The following is a 13,514-nucleotide window of genomic DNA, read 5'->3' on the forward strand; positions in this document are numbered from 1 at the left end:
ATTCAATGATATTTTGTTAATATAATTTATATTGTTCAATTTAAAGCATATTGAAACAAAAATCACATTAAATGAATCCAATTTTTAATTAAATATGTAAGGAAACAATGTTTACCCATCAGTAAATAAACAGACCCTATATCTGTCAGGCAGAGACTAGAAGGAGGACTCAGAAGCAGAGGGGCGAACGGTTCAGACAAGCTTTATTTCGGGACTAACTGTCCCCTCGTCAAAATGAGCGACAAATCAAACTCGCTAACAAGCTTTTAAACACTTCCTGAACCCATGGGAGGAAAACAAGAACAAAAGAAAATAACAAAAAAATCACTCTCACGAGGAAAACTAGGACTACTGTCTACACTGATCTAAATAGCAAAACTTCGTATGAAACATTAACAACAAAAATTCACTCACCATGAGGAGAAACAAAAGGCTATCAAAATTAACTGCACTGCACTAAGGCTGAAAAGGATGTAAAGAAAAGGCACTCCAACGGAGGCAAGCAAGGCAACAACACAAATCTAGCTCAAAAGGCTGACCAAAAAATTACAAACAAAAAATCACTCTTTCTCAGAGGCGAACAGAAAATCAGGCACAAACTTGAAACTTGGCGTGGCACTGGCAAGACTTGGAGCGAAGGCTGGAGGTACACGAACAGTGACGAACGAAATACTCTGGCGACGAGGACAGGGAAGACAAAGACTATATACACATGAGGTAGGATGACACAGGTGGAAACAATCAGGGATCAGGGGAGACGCCAGACTGGTGACACAGGAGGAAGGGCAAGTGACCTGAAACGAGAGGAGAGTTACTTTTCAAAATAAAACTGGAAATTCACAGGACAAAAACCAAAGACAGGACATCCCTCACCGCGGTGTGACAATATCACTTTTTTCCACCCTATATTATTTGAAAATGTAATTAAAATACATAATAAAAATTAAAAAAAATATTGAAAAATGTCATTTAATTGTATCTGCAGTATGGATAATAATTGATACAGTGTTCAGGATGCATTGGCAGTCACCCATGTAGACGACAGTGAGGGATGTGAAAGTAGCTCAGATGAAGACCTTGAAGACCCTGATTACACTCCCAAAGACATGGAGAATGATGAGTCAAGTGAGTCTAGTGATTCAGACTGCAGTGAATCAGGTGATTTAGATGAAGTACCTCAAACAAAGATAAACCCTGGACAGCAAAATACAACTACCCAGGACAATGACACATCTCCAGCACCAACTCCCAAAAGAGTTTGTGTTGGAGTTCCAGGTGATGTTCACGTGGACCAGGTTGCACACTGGCTTGTGAAATGCAAGCATGTCCATTGAACATTCTGCAAAATCAATGCAACCACCACGCTTTGTGAGAAATGCAACATGCATCTTTGCTTCACTCAGAAAAGTAATTGTTTCAAATCTTTCCATTTGACCTAGGCTTAACTGCCACACATGTTGATAACAATGGTTCAAACATGGTCCTGAGAATGCAAAAGTTTTATTTATTACACTTTTTTTGTGTTTACAAGTTTACAAGTCTGTTGCTCAGTTTTCTACAGCTACAGTAACGTATTACGACCTCCAATATGAGGTAATTTCCTATTTTTATTCAATTTGCAGACTTTTGCAAATGTATTCATTTTTGTGTTGGAAAACAAATATGAAAAGATGTTGTTGTTACACCTAAGAGGTAAAGTTATAATCTTTGCTACCAAACAGAAAAACATGACCAGAAAAAACACTGTTTTCTGCTCAGTTTTCTACAGTTACAGTGGCTTGTTGAGAAGACCTCCAATATGAAGAGGCAGTCTTTTTTTAATTCAGTTTGCAAACTTTTGTATTATGAAATAAATCAAAATTGTGCTGTTAAAGGTTTTGTTGTTAAACCTAACAGGTAAAATGATAATATTGTGGAAAAGCAAATCACAAGGCAAAGCTTTGTTTTAGAACCAAAAAAGACGATGATTTATTTTCAAATGAGTAATGAATTTACTATTAACACCCACTGACAGATCTTTGACACTAGGGAGTGTTATTTTTTGAGAAAAAATGTCAGAAATGTGTTCTATATGGTCTATTTAGTCTGTTTTATGTCCTCCATAATTTTCATTGATGGAGAAATTATCCAGGTTCTTAACGCCCAATGTGACATATATGTAACATTTCAGATCTCTGACAGTGGTGGGTGGCATTTTGAAAAAAAATTCAGAAATGTGTTCAATGTGGTCTATTTAGTCTGTTTTATGCCCCCCATAATTTTCCTTTAAGGAGAAATGTGTCCGGGTCCTTATGGGTTAACAATGGATAATATGTAATATAAGCATCAAATTTGGTGCTGTTATGGCCAAATACACACAAAAAAAAACATATGGACCCTCATAAATGATCAATATGGCGGTCATTTTCCAAATTGGCTGCCAGTGACAACTGCTTTTAGATCAATTTTCATATTAATGATGGATATAATGTAATGTTGATTATATATCAAGGATATATGTTGGATTTATCTGCATTGCACTTGGGAACTATCATTTAGATTATACTTTTTTTCAAGATGGTGACCAAGTGGCAGCCAACGAGCAAAAAATGGTAGTTGCAATAAAGTTGCATAGATTTCTCTGATTTGGATGATCTTTGTGTCGTCATATTTTTCTGGATCTGAAGTAAAGTAAATGAACATCAGAATTGCTCAGAAGCTGCAATTCAAGACTCAAAATATGTGATAGTCTAAGTAGGTCCAGCGCGGAAAGTCTATTTAGCACTCCCCTTCACAGTAACAGAGAGCTGTGCATTCTAAGGCAGCTTTTTTGCACCTGCACTGCCTAACACAACCCTTCTTACATTGACAGGAGACAAGTTCATAGCTGGACTGGCTTGCATCCCACAGGCATGTCCAGAAGGGTGCATAATAACCCTCAGATGTCTTTGACCAGCCCCATTTACATGGTGAAGGTAGTTCTGGTGTAGGTTCCAGCATCTGACTCCACGCACTTCCTGTCCATTCAGGTGCAGCTATCCAACTACATCATGTCATCAACAACTAGATGCGGGGCTAACATTAAATAGCATTTAGGAAACTAAACTACACTACCACTAAACTATCACTAAACTACCACAAATAAGTGAAGCTTTATAAAGCAGAGTGTATTAGCTGTCACTGAACCCCATGCTGAGTTTCACAGCAGTGGTGTCACCAGTGTGCCCTGGTTGTGCTTTGACATCCACTCTATTTAGGACAATTTTATTTCGTGGAATTGTGAATGTACACAAATCTACACAGACTACCCTAACTCTAAATCTTACTCTAACCCTCACTGATATCCAAATAAGATAAATGGAATTGTATTGAAAGCACTGTTTTCCTAGGCGACCAGGCATGCCCGCCATCTTGAACATTTTTGGTAGTTGGCTGCCATCTTTGCCACCACAGTGAAAAAGGAGTAATTCAAATGAAGGTTCCCAAGTGCTATGCTTAGTAGATAAATCCAACATATATCCTCATATCATTTATGTCCATCATTATTATGAAAATTGATCTAAAAAGAGTTGTCACTGGCAGCCATTTTGCAAAATGGTCGCCATATAAAAAATGTATGATGGTCCATATCTGTATTGTTTTTCCTTTGTGTCTTTGAGCATAACTACCAAATTTGATGCTTCTATCTCTTATTATCCATTGTTAATATGAAATTTTATCTAAAAACAGTTGTCACTGGCGGCCATTTTGAAAAATGGCAACTATATTGAAAAGTCTTGATCCCTCTACATGTTCCCCACTTCTGTGGGTATACTTGTACCAAATTTCATGTTTCTATCACCTATTATCCATTGTTAATGTTAAATTTAATCTCAAAACAGGCGGTCACTGGCGGCCATCTTGAAAATGGCCGCCATATGGAAAATTCATCGTGCATCCACATCTAATTTTGTTCTATATGCCTTTGGCTAGAAGTGTACCAAATTTGACGCTTTTATCATAAAATGCACAATCCTTATATAATTTCTAGCTAAGCTGCCCCACTATATATTCTTGGTTCTCATAAAATATATGTAATATTTCAACATACAGCATTTTATAATTTTGCCAGTGTGACTGATCCTCAGTGTGTATGGTGGTGTCCAGTATGTGTATCATGTTGTGTGCTCTATGTACTGTAGTTGATTCCACATTTACTCATTTGATATTGGCGAATATCAACATGAGTACAGAATATGATAAAAACTTGACACAAATACAAATAGGTGACAAAGTGTCTCAGTGATTGATTGATTAATTGTAATTATCAGTATAATTTGTTAGTTATTTTACACTTGTAACAACTGGCACCTTAGTCTTCAACAGATTCACCTCAGAAGCTTGGAAAATTGGTATCACCTGTGTATCATTGCAATGTCCCTAATGATGTACTATCTTATATTATAATATTGTGTAAACCTGTTTTTTTGCTGTATACAATGAAAGGTTTCATAAACCATTGATTAACAATACTAAACAATACCAAAGCTTGAAACTGGATCACATAAATGGAATGGTTAATCTATGAACCATTGAGCATTGCAAAACTTGTCAGACGCTCAATGGAGAGTTTTTTAGTAGTATCAAAATGCTGTGGAACCACAAATCATTTTTTCACACAGTTTTTTCACACACTGTTCTTCCTTGTTATTACCTCCCACCCACAGTGTTACTCTAATGTTGACAGCCAACTGGAACTGGAGGGGGACTTTAATGAGAAGTTCACCTGAGTTCAGACACACACTCCCTCAGTTGCTCTCTAGTTATGGAAAATGTAATCTAGGTGTTTTGGGAAATGCACATTATCCTGTTGTCAAACTTGATCCCCAGCTGGTGGTTAAACAACCAACATTGCTAAAGAAATCTAACTGATGTAACTCAGACTAAAATGTTCTCCTAGAAGGTATTGTTTTAGTTCTAGTCACATTATCTTTAGACTCATTTGGCGACTTTCTTCCTCACAGGAGTCTATTCTGCAAGCGTAGACACAGGCAACGAAATGAAACGCAGTGTTACCTTGTGTACACTTGTAGATTTTAATGGATTTGACAATTGTTGCAAAACATTTGGGAGAATGTAAGTAAATAACCCAACAAAATATCAAACAAAGGTCTTGTTGTTTTTAGACATTTGAATGCAGACTTCTTACATATTATTTCTTCAACTAACATTAACTACCATTAGCTTATGGTCCTAACCGTTTGTTTGATAGAAACAGCTCAGTGTGAGCTTATCATTTCTACTTTACTTTTTAAAGGGAATGAATACACCAATCAGCCATAACATTAAAACCACTGACAGGTGAAGTGAAAAAAAAATGATCATCTTGTTTTCATTAAATCTTCTGCTGGAAAACCTTGGATCCTGGCATTTTAATGTGGTACTGACATGTACCACAAACTCAAACACTACTGGCAACAGCACTGCCCGATGTCCCCTCAACTGGATAATGCACAACGTCAAACAGCAAAAAGTGGTCATGAATTGAACAAGCAGTACTCAAGGCATTGACCTGGCCTTCAAATTACCCTGATCCCAATACGATCGAGCAAGTACAATTTGTAGAAGACCCACCGTGGATTGGAATCGGCTCTGAGCTGCTGATGAATGGATATAGGACCTCTGGGGGTGTCCTTTGGTGTTTGGCACCAGCTTCTCTGGGTCCTTTGGTTTGCAGATTGGGGCCTCTATAGATAACTTGTTCCAGCACATCCACAAATGCTTGTACAGATTGGGATCTCTGGAATTTTGAGGCCAGGTCAACGCCTTGAGCTCTTTATTAGGTTCCTTGGGCCAATCATAGGCACATTTTTTGTTTCTGGCAGGGATCATTGTCCTGCTGGGCGGGGCCATTGCTGTCAGGAATTTACACTCTCATGAGATGAACTTGATCATTTTTGTCCAGTGTCATCAAGATGAATGTAATGCACAGGGTTTTCCCAGTAGCACACTGCACTGTAACAAGATGGTCAATGTTATTCACTTCACCTGTCAGTGTCTTCACTGTTGTAGCTGTCTTACCTAAATGTGGGATACCTGTACATGTCATGGGAGGAACTTGCATTGCTCTGCAATCCAGTCTTTTAACCTTAGGCAATATCTCTGAAGCACTGAGTAAGGACAAATATAGGGCCCTATGATTTCTGCGATCACGGAATCGCGGACGGAATCGCGGAATTGGCCGATTAAAATGGAATCTAATGCGGAATGGGAAAACTGCACGGAGGGAAGCAAATCTGGGTGGCACAACAAGTCGCCGCCGCCCCCCTCCCCACAGACTGAGCTCCCCTGTCAAAACAATGTAAGCATGGCAAAGCGGCTGCTCACGGCTCTGTCTGCGTCGGCGAAAAAACTGAGAAACTTGACATTAACCCCTCAGTACAGAGCCAAGCAGTTCCCGAAAGACTTTTATGGGTCAGGTGAACTGTTGTTTTGCAAAGAAGCAGACCTGAGAAATCATAATTAAAAGGTGTAATGCGTGAGAGTTAGCCACCTGACCGACTCATATTATCGGCATATAATACCAGATTGACTGCTAACTGCTGCTAACAGTAGGTGCTGTTAGCTAGTTAGCCCCGTTAGCCACAGCCCTCTTAGCTGACTCTACCTGGGCTGGGAGCTCAGAGGACAGGGGGAGGGCTGGTGTTTTCACTGCTAGCTGGCTAGTACGTTATTGACATAACGTCACAAGCATAATTTCTCATTTTGTTGGTCATCTTTGCTACTTTTTTTAATATTTAGAACTTAAATTTTAGGAACAATTTTGTTATGCAAACAATTACTGGATCTGCCTGAGAGCTGACCATGGTTTTATGCTTCCCCCTTTAAAAGATATCGAGCCAGCTAAAAATATATTGCTGCTGTTGGATGAGAAGAGTGAATATATTAACCATCATGTCTTCCTCAACTTTTTATGACCTGAAAGGATTTTATTTATCCTTACATAATCAAACCTGCTCTACATATTAAATAGCACATAAATCTTCAGTTCAGGTAAAGATGAGAAATCTTAACAAACTGGAAGATGAGATTTATATATTTAATGTGAGACCTGAGCATAGCTGTGGAAAGCCAATGAGGATGAACATTTGTTTTAGGTCAAGATGTATGAGCAGGGTCAGACTCCACACTTGAATGCAGAGCAGAAAAATGCTTCAACACAGCAAAGATGCAAATTTTTGAGGCAACGGAAATTACCGCTTTCCCCAGCTCAAAACTTTCTTTGAGTCAATACTCAAAATGATTTAACTATCAACATGTTAACATGACTAGTGTGAACACAGACCATCTTGAGTTTTGTGGTCCTACTTGCTTGAAACTATAACGTTAATCAATCCAAGAACAGTAAGAAGACATTCAAACAGCAATAAAACAGAGATGTCACACCACCTTCAGCAGACGAAGCCACTGAAGGTTCAAAGCCGAGTTTTCCTGGTAATTTGAAGAGGGAAAGCTATGATGATACTTCTGTGTAGGATGCTGCACTCAGGAAATTGTAGAATATTTTCAAAATCACTCAGAATTTGTAACTGGAACAGAGGATTCTTGGTAGAATGAAATATGTATGTGAGCAGTGACTGTCAACAAGGCTTATCATATCAGGGCTAATTCCCAAAGTGACGTGCTTCAGACTTGTTCTAAAGGATTTCCAGTCACTTTCTTACCTGCAGTTCAGATGATGTGATCTTAATTGACAAAAAAAAAAAGATACATTGTTGCCTTTGTCTTCAATTTCTTATTTTGTCCAACCAGCCAATGATAAATGACAAGGAAAATCATCAAATCCTCACATTTAAAATATTTGGAACCAACAAATGTTTGACCTTTTTGTTTGAAAAATCATTGCACCTATCAATTATAGTTGGCGGTTAATTTCCTTCTGACTGAATAATTAATTAATCAACTAAATATTGCAGCTCTAAAGCAGTCATATCAATGACAGGTTATGTCATCTGATGCCATTATTTCTACATGGTGAGTACAGTCATGCTGCATTTTACTGAGCGCTATGTGTCTATTTTGTTTTTCTCTGGAGTCATTAGAGGTTCATAAAGACATAACTGATGATTATAACCGGTACAGACTGCAGATGGTAAATATTACATATGGTGACAAACAAGTTGAAAGGGGCAAAATAAGGGTGTCTTGTACTATGTTTGTTTGTTTTGTTTGTTTTCTAAAAACAAATGTGTTATCACAAGATCATGTGCAGGATTTGATTGCTTTCATACAACAAATTAATCACTCTGGAGTCCACTCCCAAGAGCAGTGAAGAGGGCTAGGACGGGCTCGGTCATTCTAGTGTCCAACTCTGTCAGGTATGCAGGTAAGTGTCGACATGAAGCTGACCATAACATTTCTCCTTGGTCCTGACCATACAAATTCATCTACAGGTGTAAAAAGTGACCTTAGAACTAAGTAGCATGTCATCATTGTCAGTCTGGTGAAAGCTGTGGGTACAACAGTCCTTATTGAAATCTTAAGTGAATTTGATAAGAATAATAACAAATTATTCCTAATTTTTCTTGGGAGCCCTAAGAACCCTGCAGGAGTCCTCAGGAGGTCCCTGGACTCTGGAGCTGTGAATCCTCTTAGAACAAGCCACAGATATCATTCATATCCGTGACAGGCTGAGGTCATTCCCCAGAGTTGAGTACTGAGAAAGGGCTTAGTAATACTCTGCTGCCAGTTTCAGTAGTAAGTGCACCAGTTGCTGTAGTCACTGGGCATCAGGCCGCCAGTAATGAGCAAGATCAAGTCGACAAACCACCAAATTCCCAGGCCGCCCAAGGTGAGCAGCTTCCCGACAGCTGTGCCAGTGTGGCCCAGGCAGAAACGATCGACCCCAAAACAACCCAGGAAAAAGGAGTACAACAGCGTGGTGATGAAGTAGTGTCCGGAGTATCTGTGCAAAAACAACAAAGAACAGGTACACTGGAACAGTTGGACAACACACAGTTGGAATTAAATATGATCAATTGGGCAAATAAAATAAATCATGAACATTTAACTTGAAGACCATTAAATAACTTGAACATCAATAATTTGCTTAATTCCTGAACCTGCATATAAACTTTTACTTTTATATGTTAAATAGATAATTCTGTTGATATTTCTGTGTAAATTATGGAATACTATTATAATAATGATGAAACAAACAAGACCTTTTAAAAATAAGTTGCGTCTAAAATTCTGATCTGCGCCTGTAAAAGCAACAACTGTTGTGTAAAATACTTTAAGTGGACACTATCTGAACAGAAACTTAACATTATCAGTCTCACAAATGATGCATTTATTCAAGCACAGGATTACAGCAGTGTTCTTGTAAAGATGCTGCTTTCAAGCTGCATGTCTCTGATCGCTGTGCAGTCACTACAGAGATTAACCACATGTGCAGACGAACGTTGACTGATGCGAGCAGAACATGGCAAATAAAGAAGTTATACTTTTGGTCTATACATTTCGAAAAGCTGACCTCTGGTGGTGAAGTCCCGGTACCAAAGATTTTCATCTGAGTTAACTAGCTCAGTCTTAAAAAGGAATGCACCATGAAGTCCCCCTGAGTGTGTCAAACTCCACACCACAACTAGGCAGAGATAACCAAAAGTAGGCAGAGTCGCTTAGCAGTTTTGTATTAAATGACTTTCAGTACCTGACGTAAGGAGTCAAATGAGATTTACCCGCTAAAACCCTGCCATGACAATTGAGTTTAAAACTACAGATACAGCAGATTAACAGCTTCACGGCAAATCGTGAGCACACTTTCCTGTGCGCTTCTCCATATTTCAGTCATGATTTTTTTTTTTAAATCAGATCGCTTTGGACAGATGGCTTGGAGCAAAAGAATGCGTGAGGTTGTGAAACTGTTTAAAGGGACAGTGTGTAATATATCAAGTATTTAGCGCTATCTAGCTGTGAGGTTCTACATTGCAACACTCCTTTGCTCACCCCTTCCGTTCTGAAGACGTTGGAGACGTTCTGGAAGCTACGGTGGCCCTGACGGACAAGAAACTAATTTTCAAAATATGGACTCTTTTCCAACAGCGTCGAGTATTTCTACTGATTCAAGTAATGAGGTAAAGATGTAGTTAGTTATTATTACTACGTAGTACCACATAGTGCTTTGTGTCCCTCTCGGCAGTCTATAGTTTTTTTTAAAACCGGAAAGACATGGCGGCCTCCATAGAGCTTGCCCGTGCTATGTATATTCAGATTAATTCAGGTAATTCTTCGCTCAGGAGGATTAGTCAGATTGTTGGCAGAGGTAATTGTACACCAATGAGGACTTACTTATGAACGAAGACGTTGATTTGAGTTAATAAATTAGCCTACTTAAATCGTAACACACGGTAAATGTTAATGCCTTTCTTACGCGGAGACATTTTCGCCTTATTACTGTCCATCCATCCATCCATTGTCAACCGCTTATCCAAAATCGGGTCGCTGGGGCAGCAGCTTCAGTAGCGAGTCCCAGACATCCCTTTCCCCGGCCACATTGGCTAACTCTGACTGGGGAATCCCCAGGCGCTCCCAGGCCAGAGAAGAGATATAATCCCTCCACCTGGTCCTGGGTCTACCCCTAGGTCTCCTCCCAGTTGGACGTGCCAGGAACACCTCCCTAGGAAGGCGCCCTGGTGGCATCCTCATCAGATGCCCGAACCACCTCAACTGTCTCCTTTCCACGCAGAGGAGCAGCGGCTCTACTCCGAGTCCCTCCCGGATGGCTGAGCTTCTTACCCTATCTCTAAGGGAGACCCCAGCCACCCTGCGAAGAAAACCCATTTTGGCCTCTTGTACCCGCGATCTCATTCTTTCGGTCATGACCCATCGCTCATGACCATAGGTGAGGGTAGGGACGAAGATTGACCGGTAGATCGAGAGCTTTGCCTTTCGGCTCAGCTCCCTTTTCGTCACAACCGTGCGGTGAAACGCATGCAACACCACACCCGCTGCTCCGACTCTCCTGTCAATCTCACGCCCCATCATCCCCTCACTCGTGAACAAAACCCCGAGGTACTTGAACTCCTTCACTTGGGGCAAGGACACATTCCCCACCTGGAGTAGGCAATCCACCGGTTTCCTACTGAGAACCATGGCCTCAGATTTAGAGGTGCTGATCCTCATCCCTGCCGCTTCACACTCAGCTGCGAACTGATCCAATGAGCGTTGTAGATCTACAGCCGATGATGCCATCAAGACCACATCATCCGCAAAAAGCAGTGATGCGATCTTAAGGTCACCGACCTGTAACCCCTCCATACCACAACTGCGCCTCGAAATCCTGTCCATGTATATCACAAACAGGATTGGGAACAAGGCACAGCCCTGGCGGAGGCCAACACCAACTTGGAACAAGTCCGACTTACTTCCGAGTATACGCACACAGCTCTCGCTTTGAGAATATAGGGATTGTTACTTTGTTACTGTATGACAGTCATTTACCTTTACACTGCCATTAAATTACAAAACCAGAGAATTTAATGTGAGACAAAAAATAACCGTAATTGAGATTTTACCTGAATATTAACCATTTTTAAGGGTCTTGATTCTGAAATGTAGGCGTGTTTGATAACGCTAATAATTAACACATTAAATTACTGCAGTTTTATAAGGGGTCCAATGACAACGTTTTGCCACACATATACAAATATAGGAGTGTGTCCAGCAGAGTATCTCTTACTTGATACAGGGTACATTTCCTCTGAGGAATTCTCTCGGTCCGGCACACTCTATAGCATCGAGTGCAGTACAGATAACCGGTGTGTGGTTCACCTCTTTTTGAGTCTGGCCACCCCACTGAAGATAGAAACAGCAAGTTAAAAAACTACCAAGTAATTAACGACATTAAATGGTCTGCGGAGAAACAAACAACAAAAACACCTTACCCCGACACAACCATGGCCCATTTCCAGAAAGGCGCTATGGTTGCCTGCATGATCTACTGGGTCTTGGCAGTAGATGAATTCCTCTGGTCTTCATATATTCAATGTATAACAAAAAAGACAGATTGTGGAATGTTACCATGTATATCACTGCTGTGAAGATGACTGGTAAAAAACAAGAAGCAATGTACATTCAAATACTTCCCATAAATACAGGACACATGCCAACTCCCAATTGTAAAACCAGAAACCATCTTTACAATCCCTCGAACTATTCCAGGTAGATCATGATTTAGGTCTACTGTTTATTATTAACTTAAAGAAAATTAGGCAAACAAATCATGACCGATTCTGGATCTTGTTTTAGTTCAATTAACGTTAAACGTCGGGTCCTCAAATGATCTGTTCAACATGGATGAAAGTCAAAGATACTCCATTAAGTAGGCATTATTTCATTATACGTGGCCTGAAAATAATACATGAAATTGTGAATTTGCTGCATACGTGCTGTTTGGGGTGCGGGACTGTTGTATTGGTGTTCAGGTCAGCAGGATTTTACAGATTCATGAAAACAGTTTTCTGTCGGTCTAGAACAACAGCGTACCGTTAGCAGTTAGCATTAACTTACATGCTAACTGTTCCATTCGGGCACACCAACGTTGCCGTACGTTACTTACAGATAGCTGCAGAGGACGACTGGAGAAGGGGGTCTGTACTCATACTGCTCTGTAGAATTAATCGATATTTCATATTTCCCGTTTTCGGGCGGCTGCTCGCCGAACGACAGCGCTGTAGTTCCCTGGACAGGAGAAGAAGCAGGAGTCTCTGTCGTCGTTGAATTTTGGGAGTGAATTCCTTCCAGACATTGTAACAGAATCACCGTCAGTAGGAGCAAGAACTGTCCACACAACAGAATATAGCTCAGTGAAATCATTTTCAGCCTCAGAATGCTGGATTAATCCTCGTAGAAGCCTATCATGGGTAACAGCATCATTTCACCAGCCAAATGGAAGTTGTTGACGTTCTTCTTCCTCTTGCGTTTCTGAATGTGCGTCAGCAGAGGGGGCTACTGCTGCTGCTGTTTTCTTCTTCTTCTTCTTCTTCTTCTTCTTCTTCTTCTTCTTCTTCTTTAGGTTTCAGACCAGACGCAGCCGGGGAGTATTGCTGCCCCCCACGGGTCATTTCTGTGTAAGTGTATGAAAATGATTGCCTAGGTCACCAAATTGGTCAGAGCCAGTTCTGCCACTACAGTAGGGCTGCACGATTCTGGAAAAAATGTGAATCACAATTTTTTTGCTTTGCATTGAGATCACGATTCTCTGGCACGATTTTTTCACAAAATGTTTATTGCACTGATGAACTTGAACAAAAAACAAAAAACAAAAAACATTGTAGTATGGCAGAGGCATACTACTATGCCTCTGCCAAAGCAATGCTTTTTTTTTGTTTTGATGAAGTTCTATCACTGGATGAGAAATGATTTTTACAAAAGTAAAAAAAAAAAATGTGTCTCCAAGATGAGAGTGCATCCTTTTATCCCTCATGTTGTACAGTGTTTATTGGGGCCGTATCTTTGGCTAGATGATATGTGATAGCTGCTGTGATCGGCTTTCT

The 13,514-nt window shown here is 40.1% G+C and overlaps 1 protein-coding gene across 1 annotated transcript; it reads right to left on the reverse strand.

Annotated features, from left to right (window-relative positions):
* Positions 1–186: 186 nt before the first annotated feature.
* tm2d2 (TM2 domain containing 2) lies at positions 187–12,990 on the reverse strand. The gene is made up of 4 exons (XM_030416457.1): positions 12,578–12,990; positions 11,904–11,991; positions 11,699–11,814; positions 187–8,923 (listed from the first exon to the last, which is right to left on the reverse strand). The coding sequence occupies exons 1-4, from the start codon at positions 12,832–12,834 to the stop codon at positions 8,710–8,712; spliced, it is 675 nt and encodes a 224-aa protein (XP_030272317.1). The 5' UTR covers positions 12,835–12,990; the 3' UTR covers positions 187–8,709.
* Between the last annotated feature and the right edge of the window lie 524 nt (positions 12,991–13,514).

This window comes from Sparus aurata, chromosome 5 (genome assembly GCF_900880675.1).
Source record: "Sparus aurata chromosome 5, fSpaAur1.1, whole genome shotgun sequence".
Lineage (NCBI taxonomy): Eukaryota > Metazoa > Chordata > Actinopteri > Spariformes > Sparidae > Sparus > Sparus aurata.